The sequence below is a fragment of the Artibeus jamaicensis genome, unplaced genomic scaffold (genome assembly GCF_021234435.1).
Source record: "Artibeus jamaicensis isolate MK-2021 breed Jamaican fruit bat unplaced genomic scaffold, CSHL_Jam_final contig_466, whole genome shotgun sequence".
Classification (NCBI taxonomy): Eukaryota; Metazoa; Chordata; class Mammalia; order Chiroptera; family Phyllostomidae; genus Artibeus; species Artibeus jamaicensis.
In genome coordinates, this window is record NW_026521844.1 from 19,813,279 (window position 1) to 19,831,094 (window position 17,816).

At 43.1% G+C, this 17,816-nt stretch overlaps 1 protein-coding gene across 1 annotated transcript in view; it reads left to right on the plus strand.

Moving 5' to 3' along the window:
* Positions 1 to 17,816, plus strand: part of LSG1 (large 60S subunit nuclear export GTPase 1) — a 30,527-nt gene that overhangs the window by 11,544 nt on the left and 1,167 nt on the right. The window contains exons 6-13 of the mRNA XM_037153410.2: positions 1,114 to 1,174; positions 2,234 to 2,410; positions 5,851 to 6,267; positions 8,684 to 8,785; positions 8,942 to 9,085; positions 11,198 to 11,321; positions 13,834 to 13,913; positions 15,210 to 15,383. Coding sequence (XP_037009305.2) covers positions 1,114 to 1,174; positions 2,234 to 2,410; positions 5,851 to 6,267; positions 8,684 to 8,785; positions 8,942 to 9,085; positions 11,198 to 11,321; positions 13,834 to 13,913; positions 15,210 to 15,383 — 1,279 coding nt within the window. The remainder of the gene's footprint in view (positions 1 to 1,113; positions 1,175 to 2,233; positions 2,411 to 5,850; positions 6,268 to 8,683; positions 8,786 to 8,941; positions 9,086 to 11,197; positions 11,322 to 13,833; positions 13,914 to 15,209; positions 15,384 to 17,816) is intronic.

Genomic DNA, 17,816 nt, shown 5'->3' on the forward strand with positions numbered 1-17,816 from the left:
CAGATTATTACCTTAAAGAAGAAAATAGGAGGATCTGCTTACTTTGAGAATTTAAAAACAATTTGTCATAAATTAGCAAGTCTGAGAATTCCTTTGAATCATCTAATTATGGTGGAAATGTAACTACTCTGAAGGAAGTGCACTTTGAATGTCGGAAACCCTGTCCTCAGCGGTGACCATGATTTCATGCATGTCTTCGGTACTCAGCATGGTTGCGGAAGAGTGCGCTCCAAAAAGGCAAACCAGACATGGACATGGGGAGACCACTGTGAGGGGTAGGCAGCACTCCTTTCCAGTGTTAGTCACAGCTGGCCCTTAAAAAGGCACCTTTCCTGACCACAGAAGCTGAGGGAAGGGAGGGTCCTCCCAGGGAAGTGACACATGTATTCGTGCAGTGCTGGCTGCTGTAGTCCCTACCACATTTCTTAGGGATTCGAAGGGCCTGTCAGCTGTGGAGAGTTTTCTTATTGCTGCATCTTCTTGTATGTGACTGAAGAAGTTGAACTCATCGCTCCTCCTTCAGGATGGCAACTTCAGTGAATAATTTGCTGTCTTGGATTCTTGCTATCTAAACACATTGTTGGAATGGGTGGATGGTTATTTGCTAGGTATATGCTTTGTCTTATCAGCCTCGGATTTAAATAAGATATAGGCTTTGCAAGTGGCAGCTGTCAGCAGGTGATACATTAGTTTTCTTTTGAGGCCTTAGCACAGTATGGGTCAGGTACTGAATATACAGTAGACCTCACTTTATGTTTCCTGGAAAGGTTTTAGAAGATACAGTTAAAATGTTAGCAGTGAAACATCACCAGAGCCCCACTAGGCCGTATAAGTGGAGGAGGAGGAGGTTACAATTATGAGCGTGGCCCCTGGTCCAGACTGCCTGAGTTCCCATTCTGGCTCCTTCATTTCGTAGCTGGTGACCTTGAAGAAGTTACTCTATTGTTCTAAGCTTTAGTTTCCTCCTATATAAACTGGGTATGATTGTACCTTTAAAAAGTTACATATGTCAAATGCTTAATATATGGAAAGTGTTTTCTACTATTACGTATGGTTGGTATTTTCTTCACTTCACAAAGATTGCAATTGCAGTATCTCACATTTGTCTTGCAGCGATATCGTGGTCCAGATAGTGGATGCTCGAAACCCGCTCCTGTTTAGATGTGAGGATTTGGTAAGTAAAGTGTGGCAAGATTCAGACTCGGTCCTTGGAGGAGCAGTGGGAGGACAGCATCCCTGGTCACAGTAACTCTAGGCATGCACTCTGTCCTCTCTCTGGCTGTGTTTAATTAGGCCCCGCCCCAAGGTCAGGAGCTTGCATAATGCAACTGTTTAGACAGGTGTTTTCGCTTCTCAAACAGTGGTTTCCATCTGCAGGAAAGCACAGACACTGACAGGAACTTTCTAGCTTTTAGTGTAGAAGCCACTTTGTGAACAGGCATTTGCTAATGTTTCTCATTTTTGGAGACACTAGTCACAATAGCATTTTCCTTCATCATATTCCTGGTCGCTTCTTACCCATCCCATTATGTTTTCTCATTTATCGGTTATCACACCCACCCTATGGCAGCTTACAAGTAAACTAAGTCTGAAAGCTGCCACAGGGGGTAAGAAGGTGTGAGAATCACATGAAATAATGTAACATAGGCTTTGAATAATAAAACACTGTACACACATAAAGTGTTTCTACTGAGAACCGCAGTAGTAATAGTATAGATTCATTTTGAATCCACTGGTGAATAACAAGAATCTTACTGGTGAAACTCTTATGAAGTCAGCTTTTGTATTTCTGGTGTGTTTCCTAATGGTCAGCCAAATTTGGGAGTTAATTTCAATGACTAAGTCTTGGTTTCCTTTTAGACTTCAGAAATAATTTTTACATTAAATATTGTTGGCTGCCATCACTTGGCTGAAAAACAGTCCCAGCTGGCTCACAGACCTGGTTGTGCAGTGTTTAACTTTGTTTAGGAGAAACAATTCAGCATTATTAAAGAGAAGAGGACCTGTTACACCTCATCAGGGCAGGAAAGCATTGCTTTTTCTAACCCCTTCCAGTTTCTTATGTGATGTAACTTCTTTTCAGGGTTTACTGAGAGGATCGGTAGAATGTACCATGATTAAAAATATTTAAATAAGGAATGACTTGAAACTAAGGGCATTCGGGATCTTCAGTATAATTAGGCTAAGTTTTACACGTTTGAGGGGCCTTCCTAAATATCCTTGTCTTGCCTAGGAATGTTACGTGAAAGAAATCGATGACAGTAAGGAAAATGTTATTCTGATAAATAAGGCGGACTTGCTGACTTCTGAGCAGCGGAGTGCCTGGGCCACATACTTTGAAAAAGAAAACGTGAAGGTTATTTTCTGGTCAGCTTTGGCCGAAGCCATTCCTCTGGTTGCTGACTCTAAGGTAACCTGGGGCACTTTTCCAGGTTGGGTTTCAGGGAACAGGATTTCAGTTTCTGGTTAGTGTGCTTTGCTTTTTCTTACGAAGATTTGTAGAACTTTGGGGGTGTTTTGTTTGATTGGTTCCCCACCCCCAGTCCTGTGACAAGAGTAAGAGGACCTGTGGAAAAGGAGTCACAGGTGGCTTTTCCCTGCTGTCCCCACGGCTCTGTTACACACTGATACTCACTATGATATCTTTTAACCCAAAGTTTATATTAACTGTTTGGGATTTATTTTTCTAATAAAAGTACTAACTACCTGTAAAAAGATACTAGTGATAAAATTTTAGAACTGGGCCCTGGCTGGTGTAGCTCAATGGATTGAGCGCGGGCCTGCAAACCACACAATCTCGGTTCGATTCCCAGTCAGGGCACATGCCTGGGTTGCAGGCTGGTTCCCTGCGGGCCAGTTCCCAGCAGGGAACACGAAAGGCAACCACACATTGATGTTTCTCTCCCTCTCTCCTTCCCTTCCCCTCTAAAGATAAAGAAATAAAATCTAAAAAAAAATTTAGAACTGGAAAAGACTTAAGTAATGTCTTTTCTCCTCTCCTCCTCCTTTCCTTTCCTATTTATCAGCCATCTGTTGACTGTTAAGTGTGTTGACTGGGTGCATAAATACAACACCCACCCTTTGCTGAGCTCTCAAGTTAGTGAGCTCTAACTCTGAAGGAAATTTTTCTCCTGCCTCCCTAGCAAACAGTCATACAACCTCTCTGTGACCACTTTAAATGACAGAGACCAGGCAGTTCATTCTTTTTATCTCTGAATTTTGAAAGTTCTTTAAGTGAAGCAAAGGCGATCCCTAACCTTTGATCTAAGGACTATTCCCTTGTTTCCTTAGCTCTGCAAACTGTGGGTTTTCTGCTTTCCTGTTGTTCATGGACATCACCTTTGGGGCACTGATCCGGAGTGCCTGCCTGCCTGTGTCAGGATGACGCGCAAATTAGTGGAACCTCATTGAATACATTAGTCCAGGTGTGGTTTGCCCAGGGCATTATTACAGAGGGACTGTTATTTCTTGTGATCAGAATACTCCCAATAATTCAGACCTTTTGTTAATTCATCCCTTTTCAAAGGATCTATATTATGCTCTTGGCTCATTGAAGCTGTGAACAACCGACTCCCTCAAATACTTAAAAGAAAGACTTAGGCAGATGTCATCCTGTCCTTACATGTGGGAATGTTTCATTTTGTTTTTCTTAACCTAGGATATCGCTGTTCCTTTTAAATATTAGTGATTTGGGCCAGGGTAGAGTTCATTTTGGTTGTATAGCTTGCTTTTCTCTTCTATCTTTGGGTCATCTGCACAGTTTGTGTGTTTGCCCTTTATCTTCTTTCCGGTAATGAAAAACATTGTTGAATAGATGGAGACCAAGGTCAGAGCTCTGTAACCGTTTGTGGAGTCAGCCCTGCCTGATGAATACAGATGTATCTGCAAGGATGTAACGGTAACAGTAATAATGTTATTGTTGTTAAAAACTAAATCAGAGAAAATTTATTCTCTGCCAGGTACCGCTATTCTAAGCACTATATATTTTATTCCTTTAATCTTCTCAACAATGAGCGTAACTGCTCACTGTTCTCCAGCGCTGGCTTCCTGGTTTGTCCTCCTTATCATTTCTGTTGTTTCAGTCGATGTGTCGCTGGAGTTTTTTAATCAGTATTTATCATTCTTTTGCTTACCTCCGATGCACCAACGCAGCAACCCTGTGAAAAATGGGAAAAGGATTAGTTCCTACATCTGTGATGTTCCTTGCACTGTTAACCAAGGAGTAGATGTCAAAGGAATATGGAATTTGTTGGCATCGTCTGTCCTCAGGGAACCCCCGTCACCGAGTGTCTCTTTCTTTCCGGAGCTCACCGTGAACCGTGGAATTGCTTCTGTGTTGAGTTCTGGGTTAACAGTGTGTGGTTTATGGAAGATACTCTTTTTTCCTTTTTAAAAGTTAGGCCCCATTTACTACTTCCAAGTCTTCTGAAATCTCTGTTTTTCATGATTTCCCAAGAGAAAAATACCAGTTACTACTGTGATATTCTAACTATAATCTTATCTGTCATTTGACTATCAAATGTGAACTTATTAAAAATAGTTTGATATTTTCTGTTTTCTCACCTAAGTTTGGTTTGTTTGTTTTTTGTCTGCAGATACTAAACCTCTTCTTACTTAAAAAAAAATTTTTTTTGAGTTGAGTACCTCAGTTTTCTCTTGGTCATCTGTTAAACTGCGCCGCATTCCCCAAAAGATTGACCCTCCCTTCTTTTTGTTTTTGATGTAACTACCACGAAGCTCTCTTGTTGTCGTCATCACTTTTCCTGAACCTGTACAGGTGTGTCAGTTCCCATCCTTGTGTTTTGCCTCTTTCCATATTTTGAAATGATTCAGAAGAGGGCACAGTGACTTCATTCCATTCCTTGCTCATTCGTCATAGAAATTTCTTCCAGTCCCATGTTTCCTTTCGATTGCCAGGCATTATTATGAAATACCTATTTTTCCTCACATTTATTTACGTTGCTTTCCTAAAATATAGGGTACCTGTTTAACTGAGTTCACCATGTCCTTTTCTGTGATGTCTATGCATTCTAACACTAGATTTTTTGGAAGTGATATAAGGTTTTTTACGTCACTTCTAAATCCAAGTAAGTTCACCCTTGTCGGTACCAATTAGTAATACTGTAAATTGCTTTATTTTTGCTTTGTTATTGATAGGAATTCAAAAGAATTAATATACCATGAATAGTACATGATTTTTCTCTTTCTCTAGAGGAAATCTTTAATTGGTAAATAATATCTACATACAGAGTTGAGTTTGTTGATCCTGCATTTTATACACAGGGAGCTGTCTCCACAGTGCTTTGATTTATTAAAGGCAATTTAAAAAATTTTTAGAAATAGCAGTTTCCTTAAGCAAGCAAACCATTGTCTTTAAAAATGCAGATGTAAAATGAAGCCCAAACTACCAATTAAACCCTTCTTGCTTTGTACAAAGAAGAAAATGTTTTGTCATTAATGAGATAGGCTGTTTTATTCTGCAGCCCATTGCAAAGTGATGTACGGCCAAAGAATTTAGCTTGACACAGGCTTTCCTAAACCCTCGCTTTCTTTGAAGATTGTCTGTTCCAAAAGTAATACATATTATTGTACAAAGTTCAAACACCACAGAAGAGTGTAAAGTGGGGGTCCACCACTCCTCCTCCCCCAAGGGCACCACTCTGGACAGCGCGCTTGTGCCCTTGCCCTGCGAGGCTTACATCGCCCCTCCTGGCATTCACTGTCTCTGGTCTCCTTCAGAACTTTTCTTACCCTCTGTTCATCTTGGATAACCAGCTTGAGTATTTTCACTGGAGAGGAAAAGTGCAGTTGTTACACACTTCTGCATTTTTCTGTTTTCTGTTACTTCAGGAACAAGCAAATGGAGATGCTAAAGAAGACGACAGAAGTGACTCTGAAAACTCCAGCTGCGACGAGGCTGAAACTGCACATGGCGAGGCTCAGCATCTGCTAGACAAGGATTCTCTCTCAGTTAGCGAAGCTGTCACTAGTGACGAAGACGACAGTGAGTATGAGGACTGCCAGGAGGAGGAGGAGGAAGATTGGCAGACATGTTCAGAAGAGGACAGCAACCCTAACGAAGAAGCTTGTGGCCAGAACTGGAAGAAAAGCTGTACAGTGGACTCTGAGGGTCAGGGCGCGAAAACGCCACAGAAGAGGCAGACTCACAACTTCAGCCACCTGGTATCAAAGCAGGAGTTGCTGGACATCTTTAAGCAGCTGCACACCGGGAAGAAGGTGAAAGACCAGCACCTCACTGTTGGACTGGTAAGATGAAGCATTTCATAAATCAGTTACCACTCCATCCTTTGGTCGCTTCACTGGAACCCAGGTTTCTGGTATCACAGGAGAGAAACATTAATCCTTGCTTAATAGCCACTGCCGTTGTGGGAAAGGCAGTGTGACAGGCAAAGTCCAGCTTGAAAGAGTGAACTTTCTCAAGGCTTATATTGGTTGCAGCCCTGTTCATATTAGTCTTCTCCAGTCTCCTTCAGTTCAGCCCTACCTGACACATGACTTACTGAGAGCTACTAGAATGAGAGGTTTTATGGTTGTCTTTGGACTTCTAGTCCAGTGTTCTTTCCTTCAGGTAAGGTAGGCTTTTTAAGAGAGGTAGGCTTTTGGAATCCTGTGGTCCTTGCCAACTTTTACTGTAAATGTTCCAGGAGTATGTTAGGAAAATCCCAACAACTAAGGGCCAGGGAAAATATAATAAATGCTGTAGTGTTGCATAAACACTAGATAAGGGAAAAGGTGAGCTCATCTTTTAACTGCGTATACCCTAATACAAGGCGGCTGATAAACGTGCCCAGACCCCTAGGGAGTAGTACAGCGTGGTTCCAGACAGCCACGCCTTTAGCTGAGGAAATTGAAGTGTTGGAGAAGGTATTTATTCTAAAGGTCTTCCCTCCAGGAGAACATGACAGTGGAGGAAAGTAAATCATGACACTCTCCCAGCTCTTCAGTTACATATCAGGTATAGCTAACCCTAACTGTTTTTGACTCCCTTCCCCCAAAAAAACACATAAAGTGTTTTTTTGTTTGGGTTTTTTTTACAAATTTTCTTTTAGTTCACTGATTAAGAGAATTGTCCCTGAAGCCAGGCAAACCTAGGTGTGATTCCTAGGTCTGTTAGTGGCACTGCCTTGACTTGCTACGAACCTTGGAAAAGTTATATAATGTCTCATATTTAAGGCTTCATTTCTCTATATGCTAAAAACTTATTTTCTATGTGTACCAGAAAGCCCAGCTTCCCTATGAGTTGCTTCATTTCTTATGTTTAGGGGCATGAGAAGCAGCCTCCCTCCTTTTCTCAGTTTCTCTCTGTGGAAATCCTGGCACGTGTTCATTAATTCACTCTGCAAACACTGATCACCTGCTGCTTGCCGAGTCCCCCGATGGGCCCTGGCCACGGATGGAGCAGACAGCACAGATACAGTCCCGCCCTCATAAGTCTTGCAATTCCCGGTGATGAGAGTGGGGGGGGGGCGTTCAGCACCTTGTAGGAGTTACCATGAGGGCACCTGATTGGGCAGGGGGAGGATGACAGCAACAGAAGTCCCCTTCCCCGCCCCACCCCCAACAAACAGCGTTTAAGCATGTAGTAATATATCATGTAATCAAGATATAAACAGAACATTAGGAGAACATTGAAAGTAATAAGCAGTTACCTGAAATCTTTAAGAGTTCGTATCTTAAAGTATGATGTAAGGTTGGGACAAGTGATGGTGGAAGAGCATTGCAGGTAGTCAGAAGGTAAGTGCTGGAGCAGAGCCCCAGGAATGGAAGAGTGGGTTGGTGGGGCGGCATGTGATTGAGTGGCTGGAGTTGGAAGGGTGGTGAGAGGGGAGACCGGGTTGGCGGGAATGTGTCCACTTTAGGTCTTGTAGAGATGGACAGGTTGGGATTCCATATGCAATGGGATTGGTATTTTACAATCTTCCGGTCGTGCTGATGGAGGATTCTCAGAACCATGTAAGAGCGTGAGTTGGATTTGGAGGCTGGGGGGGAAAGCCTGAGAAAAGGCAGAGAACCAAGATGGCATAATTTGAGCAGTAAGTTTGCTTGTCATTTTGGAACTTCTTTTGTTCCTGGATATGATCCTGCTCGATGTGAGGCAATGTGACACTTCCTGTTTGTTGATAGCTGAGGGAGAGGGAGAGGTAGAACAATGGATATCGTTTCTCCCAGAACCCAGGAGTAATTAAAGAGTTTTAGTAGCTTGACAACCCACATCAGGTGATTGTACCATTTGAAGTTTTTGGCCAGCAAGACAGACATTTGGTGATGTTAATAAAAACAAGTGTATGTTGTGATGATGAAAATACCTGATGTTGAGCTCCACCCAGTATGGAGGACCCAGTGAAATGCCTGTAGGTGGGAGCAGGGGAAGAGCGGGGGGCAAGGCAGTGAGTTTTACTGTAGCATCTGCTCTTAGAGCAAAACCTGTAAAAATGAAACGCACTTATTTAGCTTGACTGTTTCATCACTGGAGACGAATCTGAATAAATACACCCATGCCATGGGCCCGGGGGGAGGTACCTGACAGCAAACAACGTGCAGCCCAGATAATCTTCCGAAGCAAGTGGACGCATGGTCTGGGGTTGCCACTGTTCGCGTAACACCTTTGGGTCTTTGACAGGTGCATCGTTCGCCTGCTCAGTAACTTCTGCATCTCCTCTAGGTGGGCTACCCAAATGTGGGTAAGAGTTCAACAATCAACACCATCATGGGCAACAAGAAAGTGTCTGTGTCCGCCACGCCTGGTCACACCAAGCATTTTCAGGTACTCATTTCTAAACATTGGCCGCTGCGTCGTCTTCCCAGCCAGTTCCTCCCGCCGGGTATTTTCCGGATGCCTTTCATGTGCCCTTGTGTGCCTTTCAGTGCCTTCCCTTCCTCCGCTGTAGGCCCACGTAAACCTTTCTTACGTGTCTTTCAGACTCTCTTCGTGGAACCTGGCCTCTGCCTATGTGACTGCCCAGGCCTGGTGATGCCATCCTTTGTCTCTACCAAGGCGGAGATGATCTGCAGTGGAATCCTCCCAATTGACCAGATGAGGGATCACGTTCCACCTGTATCACTAATATCCTTTCTGCTTTGCAAAGATCCTGGTGGTTATGTGTGAATTGGGGCTTTGGGTTTATTTTGGACAGTGCCTCGCATTTGATGTCTTTAGGACCGGTATCTGAGAATGGAAAATCTGAAATACTTACTAGTGCTTGGCCCAGGTTCACGCAGCAAGACAGCAGCAGGACTTCAGAATGAGAGCCTCACGTCCTGGCTGCAGCAGGGCAGCCTGGTATAAATGGAGGATCCCAGGCTGGGATCTCAGCCGCCAATCGCAAACCTGTTTGAATCCCGACACTGCCGTTTTACTGAGTGACCTTGGAAAACTTGCTTAACCTTCCTGAGTCTTTCCTTTTCTATTAAATGAGGCCAATAATCTCTACCTCACAGTTAGTTAGGAGAATTTAACCATAGCTAACGTGCATTGAATTTTTGCTATGTAATTTGCTAAATACTTATCAAGTATTACCTCATTCAATTTTCAAGACATCCCTTGAAGTGGGTACTGTTATTGAGAAAATTGAGGCACACAGAAGTTAAACAGGTTGCCTCAGATCTCACAGTTAGCAAGTACAGGTTAGGAACTTTGCTGTCAGCAGTATAATGAGTTAACTTACATAAAGCAGCTAGGCTAGAATCTGGCATGGAAAACGTACTCAAAGATAGATCTGTTAAGAACTGCAGGGCCCTGGCTGGTGTAGCTCAATGGATTGAGCACAGGCCTGTGAAGCAAAGGGTCACTGGTTCAATTCCCAGCCAGAGCACATGCCTGGGTTGCGGACCAGGTCCCCAGCGGGGGACACATGAGAGGCAACCACACACTGATGTTTCTCTCCCACTCTTTCTCCTTCCCTTCCCCTCTAAAAATAAATTTAAAAAATTTTTAAACTGCAGGGTCTAAGGTTTAACCCTACTGAAAGCTAACAAGTTAACCCTACTGTTTGGAGGGTGCCAGCTAAAGAGGAGACTGTGAAGCCTGGCATGCAAATTGGCTCATTTATAAGTGGGGTCGAATCCCAGGCCCTGCACAATTCTTGACAGGATTCTTCATAACTACACTCACGGCCACAACTTTTGTTCACCCCATTTTGTTTCCTCTTTCTATAAAAAAAAAATGAGTAAGGATTCATTCCTTATGATAAATAAAATATGGTATGTCTCTAACATAGGATACAGTTGTTTAAAAGAATGCATAAAGTATAGCATGAGGAATATAGCCAGTAATACTATAATAATGGATGGTGCCAGGTGGGGACTAGACTTATTGGAGGATCAATTTAAAATTATGTAATTGGCTCTGGCTGGTGTGGCCCAGTGGATTGAGCACTGAACTGCGAACCAAAGGGTCACTGGTTCCATTCCCAGTCAGGGCACATGCCTGGGTTGCAGTCTGGGTCCCCAGTAGGCAGCGTGTGAGAGGCAACCACACATTGATGTTTCCTTCCCTTTCTCCCTCCCTTTCTCTCTAAAAATGAATAAATAAAATAAAATTGTGTAATTGTCTAACCACTATGCTCGTACACCTGAATCTCATACAAAATAATATTGGAAGTAAACTAATTGAAAAAAATTTTTTAAAGAATGTGTTAAATGTACTTATAATAACCTGGAGAATCTCAAAGCATTTATTACAAGCCAGATTAGGTTGGGTTCTGTGGAGGATGCAGGGACGAATCAGATGCGAGTCCTGCCCTTTCAGGATTCAGTACATGTACATGAATGACTAGTACGAGATCGCAGTAGGACGTCACAAGTAGATTAAGAAGAAGACTCTGGGTAATTAGACATAGACAGAGGGATCAGAAACAAAGACTCTTTGTGCTTTATGTCTGAATTAGGATCACCTTACAAATCGATAGTTCATTTGGATAAAAACGTATCACCTTTACAGTGTATTGCAGAGGTATTTTAATAATTGTCACTTAAAAGGACTCATTTGGCAGTGATGGTTGGTACATAAGGCTTCATTTTTTTAAATGTCTTTTTAAGTTAATAACTCTACTGCTCTTCTGGAGAGGTGAGAAAGGTTTTGCCATAGAAGTGCTGACGCACCATGTTCTTCCGAGCCTGTGGCAGATGCCATGGGGACAGGGTTCAGTTCAGGGGGTGGTTTCCTTGACAAGCTTACATTTGCCAGAATATCCCAAGACATGTTTTAGAAGCTACCTATGGCATTAACATCATAAAGCCTCGAGAGGATGAAGCTCCCCATCGACCTCCAACGTCGGAAGAACTGCTGACAGCCTATGGATGTGAGTTGTGATTTATTTAAAAACATGAACCAAAAATAATATAGCTAATGAGAGAAATAGTCCTCTGCAAAGGTAACAAATTCAGAATTTTTTCTTAGCATTTTTCAGTTAATCTTCCATGGCTGATATTTGTGTTTTCTCTGTTGGCCTTGCCTGGAAAGTGGCCTCCTCCAGGTAGCTGGAGGTAGCTCCAGGTGGTGGCCTCAGGGTCCAGCAGTAAAGGAGGGAGCGCTGAGCGCTGCCAGAGTGGTATTTTCCTTCATTGTGTGAAGTGCTTTTTAGAAGTTGGAGGAGACACTTCGTATCCCTCGCCTCTTCCCCAGGTCTGCCCTTTCCTAACCGTCATCACAGAAGCCGGTCCCTGGTTCCCTGGTCTCAGGCCCTTCCCACATAGGAGGCCTCCGTGTGGGCAGTGTTCCGAGCTCCTGCAGGGAGCGCAGGTCCAGTCAGCAGTTACCACAGCCTTGTCGAGGGAAAGCCCGAGGATGTTCACTGCTCTGATGGTACCCGAGTGTAGGCACCGAGGTTCTGACCTGAGGCTCCGTAGGCTGCTTGGGGAGACTTCTCCCAAAAAGGAAGAAAAGGAGTGTTGGGGAGAAAATGCATATGCTCACCAGAGCAGGATAGGAGAGTTGTGATGGGCGCATCAGGAGGGAAAGACTCAGAGTCGACAGAGCAGAGCTGGTTGGGATGCGGACACGAGACAGCTTCCTTCCCCTTCATCAGTCCCTTGTGAGCCTTGTTTAACATTAAAATGAGTCCACAGCTGTCTGCCCTCCGAGTTTTACCCCAATTCCACATGGGAGTTATCATAGCAGATCATTTTTCCATTGTTTATTGTGATTTGTTTACCTTAAATACACACTTCGAAAGTGGTCTGGGGAACTACATCTACCTAAAGAAATAGCGCTGTTGGAACCTTTCTGTGTGCGTGGCCTGTCTTTAAAGGGGCTGTCTCCACCTGGGAAGGCGTTCAGCCTGAGAATTTACTGGCAGAAAAAGGTGATTTGATAGGAACAACGCTTAAATCAGACCTTGATTTCACCTTCATTGAGAGACTTTAAAGAGAATAAATACTAATAAGCATTTGTGGTAAGACCGATATAGTCACAAAATCATAGGACAAGAAGAGACCCCAGTAGACCTCTCACACGCTGCCTACTGGGGACCCAGACTGCAACTCAGAGTGAATACCTTGCCCAAGCTGGTGTCTGGCGGGTGGCTGAGCCTGGATGAGAACCCGGATGCCCTCACGCAGACCTGTCTCTCTGCACTGTCCGGTGCAGGCGGAGTAAGGGGAAAGCCGGTCTGTCGGAAGGGATGAGCGCACAAGCGGTTTCAGGGATTGCCATCTGTGGGCCCGCAGAGAACTGCCTCTCACAGTTCATTTAAAAAGATGTTGCTAAAGCTCAGTTTGCATTTTCTTTAAATACCAGTGCAGTTGAGCGGCTATTTGTGTGTTTGTTGGCAATTTATACTCGTATTTCTTTTGGGAATCACCTTTTCCCTACACATTGTTTGTTTTTGTCTTGATTTGTAGTTCTTTGTTACATGCGCCACAAATGTTTTTCCCAATGTTTATTGTTTCTTTGGCACTACAGAAGTTAACAATTTTAATAGATTGGGGGTTTTTTTGCCCCCTTGGCTTGATTGGATTTGGTGTTTTACTTGGGGAAGGCCTTCCATATCCCTAAAGGATAAAAGATGGTATCTTTTATTTTTTTTAAGATTTTATTTATTTATCTTTAGAGGGGAAGGGAAGGAGAGAGGGAGAGAAATATCAATGTGTGGTTGCTTCTCGTGAGTCCCCTACTGGGAACTGGCCTGCAACCCAGGCATGTGCCCTGACTGGGAATCGAACCTCGATGGTGTGGTCCGCAGGCCCGCGCTCAATCCACTGAGCTACACCAGTCAGGGCGTATCTTTTATTTTTAAAAACCTTTAGATTTTAATCTGCCTGAATGTGCTTTTATGTGTGAGGTGAACTCTGGGATTCTGTTTTCTCCTAAAATGGAAGAGCCAAACACAGCTAGTATGTGAGGGAGCTGAATTTTGAAGCTGAGTTTTGAACCCAGCCAATCTGCCAAAGCCTGTATTCTTACCCACTGTGCTCTGCTGTTCTTCTGGGTTATCAGAGATGTTTGTATAATGCTAGCAAAAATATTTTCTACAATGGTAATTGACTTTTAAAATAAAGGGTCAGGCCCTGGCTGGTGTAGCTCAGTGGATTGAGCACAGGCCTGTGAAGCAAAGGGTTGCTGGTTCGATTCCCAGTCAGGGCACATGCCTGGGTTGCAGGCCAGATCCCCAGTAGGGGACACAAGAGAGGCAACCACACATTGATATTTCTCTCCCGCTTTTTCTCCTTCCCTTCCCCTCTCTCTAAAAATAAATAAAGAGTCAGGATGCATAGTGAGGTAAGGGAAAGGACTAAGTTCTGTCACCTCAGTTTTCTCTGTTGTGGTGTTCTGTCCTGGAGCTTATATCTCACAGAATGTGTCTCTCCTCACAGGTATGCGGGGGTTCATGACAGCACATGGGCAGCCGGACCAGCCGCGGTCTGCGCGCTACGTCCTGAAGGACTACGTCAGCGTGAGTGAGCCCTGCTTCTTGTTGCTCTTGAGTACATGGGTCTTCTTTCTCCACGGTGTGAGTTTAGGAAGTGATGACCTATGAAGTCATAAAGGAGGTGTGTTCTCGTCGAGATTGGTTTATAACTGGATTTATATTCTTGATGCGAGAGAGCTGGCATCATACAGATCAGTGAAGTGACTGATAACAATGTGAAAGAGATGAAGGTCTCTGAACGCCTGTTGTCAGTGAAAGTGGTAAATTAATGCCTGGTTTTTCCAACCCCTGTAGCACAGCCTTCCTTGTAATACAGTTGTTTATATGCCCTACACTTATCTAGTAACGATAATAATAGCTAACATTTATTCAAAGCTAGCCCTGCTGGGAATAGTTGTGAATGTTTTACATGTCTCATCTCATTAAACATACCTAAGTCTGTGAGGTTCTTCTTCTCCTATTATAAATGAGGATGTGCTAAGTTTGGGGTTTTCCTTGCCAGGGAGAGAGTAGCAAATCCTGCCCATCTCATGAGATTGTTACAGAAAATCTGTGAGAACAGTGTACGGGTGTGGAGATACACACACACTGGAGCTCAGTGTCTGGCAGTAACTTTTATGTATCAAGCTCTTAATTCTTTCCACAGATTAGCATTACAGGGCCCCAGTGATAACAGGTTTGAGGATTTGGCTGTATTCCCTCCTGGGTACCACAGTAGCAGAGCTCTTTGAGCGTAGAAGTAAAAGTGGGCAATCACCTTCTCTTGCCTTCAGTTCGGAGGGAAATGGTGGAGTACTTTATGAATAAATTTTTTTTTACCATTTATAGAACTGAAGGATGGGAAGGCGCATTAGAAACAGTCACGGTTTTGGGAGTGTTTATGGTAGAAGGAGGGAAGTCCACCCCAGTGAACAGCTGCAGCCAGCCTAGTGTCCCTGTTCATGCAGCCACACTGTCTGGTTGTGTCCTGCCTGGTCTTCGCTTTGGAAGATATGCATCATAAATGTAGTCATAGAGGTGTGCTGAAGAATGCTTCAGTAGAAATGCAAATGGGCCAAAAACGAGCACAAAGGAAGAGAGATTTTATTCTTGCCTGGCGGCTGAGGCAGGAGGCTAGGCCTCTGGAACACCAAGGCCCAGCATCCGTTTAATAGGGCTCTTCGGCTGCAGTGGGCCGGCTCCGCTCAGCTAGTGACCGAAAGCAGGAAGCCCTGTCCAAGTGTGCCTGGCGGGGGGCCTTGTCCGAGGACTGTTTCCCTGTCCTGGGATGGCACCGATGGCCCTTATGATGCACTGTTATCATTTATGTGGTCTTTATAGGGTAAACTTCTGTATTGTCACCCTCCTCCGGGAAGAGACCCCGTGACCTTTCAATATCAACACCAGCGACTTCGAGAGAACAAATGGGGTGGTGGTGGAATAAAAACACAGCCTGGTGGAAAAAAGAAAGCAGAACAGATTGAAAATGTTGTTGACAAAAGCTTTTTCCATCAGGTAAGTTTTAAAGTTTTCCTTAATTTCTCCTCCAACACATTTTGTATAACATCTTTGTTGGCATACAATCCACACATTATTACACTAAATTCACCTTTTTAAAATACACAGTTTAGTAGTTTATGTTATAGTCACAGAGTTGTGTGGCTGTAACCATTATCTAATTTTAGAACATTTTTCTGACTCTAAAAAGCAACCCCAGACCTATTAGCAGTTGCCCCCCATTTCCCTCTCCCACCAGACCCTACCCACCACTAATTTACCTTCTCCGTGGATTTGCCTATACTGGACATTTTTTATACATGGAATCATACACTGTGTGGCTTTTTGGGACTGATATCTTCAATTGGCTTTAGTGACGTCAGGGTTCATCCATATAGCAGGACTTTATTCCTTTTTATTGCCAAGTAATATTTCATTGAATGGATAAAGCACATTTTGTTTATCCATTCAATCAGTTGATGGACAGATATCTGGGTTGTTTCCACCTGTTGTCTGTTAGGAATAATGCTGCTGTGAACATTTATGGGCAAGTTTTTGTGTGGACATATATTTTCTGTTCTCTTGTGGTATATTTTTAGGATGAGATTGCTGGGTCATATGGTAACTCCACATTTTACTGCCCAAAGCAGCTGCTACATTACATGTCCACTAGCATGTATGAGGGTTCTAATTTCTCCACATTCCTGCTAATATTTATTTTCTTTTTTTATTTTATTTACTTTTACATTTTACATTTTAGAGAGAGAGAGGAAGAAAGGAAGAGAAACATAAGGGAGGGAGAAAGAGAGGGAGAGAAACATCTATTGGTTGCCTCTCATGCACCCCCTACTGGGGACCTGGCCTACACCCAGGCATGTGCCCTAACTGGGAATCATACCAGTGACCTTTCTGTTTGCAGGCCAGTGCTCAACCCACTGAGCCACACCAGCAGGGCTCGCCCTTTCTTATTTTAACCACCCTATATGTGTGAAGTGATGCTTCCCTAGTGACTGCTGATGTTGTGCATCTTTTATGTGCTCATTGGCACATGTACCTCTCTCTTCTTTGGAGGATTGTTCATGGTGGTTAGGTTGTAAGAGTTCTTTGTATATTCTGGATATGAGCCTTTATCATTTACGGTTTGCAGATTTTTCTTGCATTTAGTGAATTGTCTTTTCTCTGAGCTACCACATTTTAATCACTGTGTTTACATCACAGGTACAATTTTTTAATTAAAAAAACTTTTCTAGTTATAATTGGCATACAATATTATATTAGTTCTGGGTGTTCAACATAGTGATCAGACATTTATGTAACTTAATGGTGGTCACCCTGATAAGTTTAGTATCCATCTGGCACATTGCAAGTACAGTTTGTATATAGCATTTTAAAGACCAAATTTATGTGCAGAACAGTTAAGTCTTATAATCATACCTAATACATATTTTTTAATACTACTGTAACTACTATAACCATAAAAAATAGGATGCAGGAGTCAGATGGACACAGAGAAAGACTTTTCCTGTGTCTGCGTGGTGCTTTATTCGTGCGCCTCACACAGCGGTCCTGCCGAGGCACACCGGGCCGACACGTTCTCCCCCTTCATCCTTGAAGACTCCAAGGCTGAAGAAGGAAGGCACAGTGACTTACTTAAGGACACTGGTTTTAAGTGGCAAAGCTGGGCGTGGATTTAAGTTATTGTGGTTCCTCGTTTGAATTACTTCAAGTCTGCTAATATTTAGAAGAAAATTTAACAATAAGCAGAAAAATTAGAGGTTCTTTCTTGGGTCTGCCACTGTCATACAGGACATTTAAGTTGAAGTTTTAGGTGTTTGCAAAAAGTTTCTAAAGGTCATGTATAAGAAAGATGAAAAGTTACAGTTAATTATGGAATAATTATCTAAGCTTTAGTTTCTAGAGTAATATTTTACTATTTTAAGAAGACCATGAGATACTGCTTTATACTTATAAATTACATCAGATTAAATTTTTTCTAGTAAGTAAACTTAAAATTTGTTTTTTTAATTTAAATCACAAGTTTACAACAACTTTTTTGAGCCCTATATGCCAGCTCTTACACTGACTGTGACCAAGAATAAGGTATGAAAATTGATAAGACACAATTACTGCCTTGAGGGGGATCACATTCTAGCAAAGGGGAGAGTGGCAAGGTAACAAATACCGTGCCAAGTTAGGTCTGGGGCAGAGGTGTGAGTCAAGGACTCAGCCTGGACCGGAGAACAGTTAGGTCAGGGCTGAGAGCAGAGTAGGTGAGTGAGAGCTATCTGTAGAGAGGAAGTGATGTTTAAGCTGGACTTCGAGGGACAAATAAAAATGCACCAGTTGGAAGGAATGGTGAGGGCCAGATTTCTAGGCAGAAGGAGTTGCACGAACAAAGGCTGACGGGAGTGTGGGGTTTATCATTAAAGAGGCCATGTTGTAGGTGACACT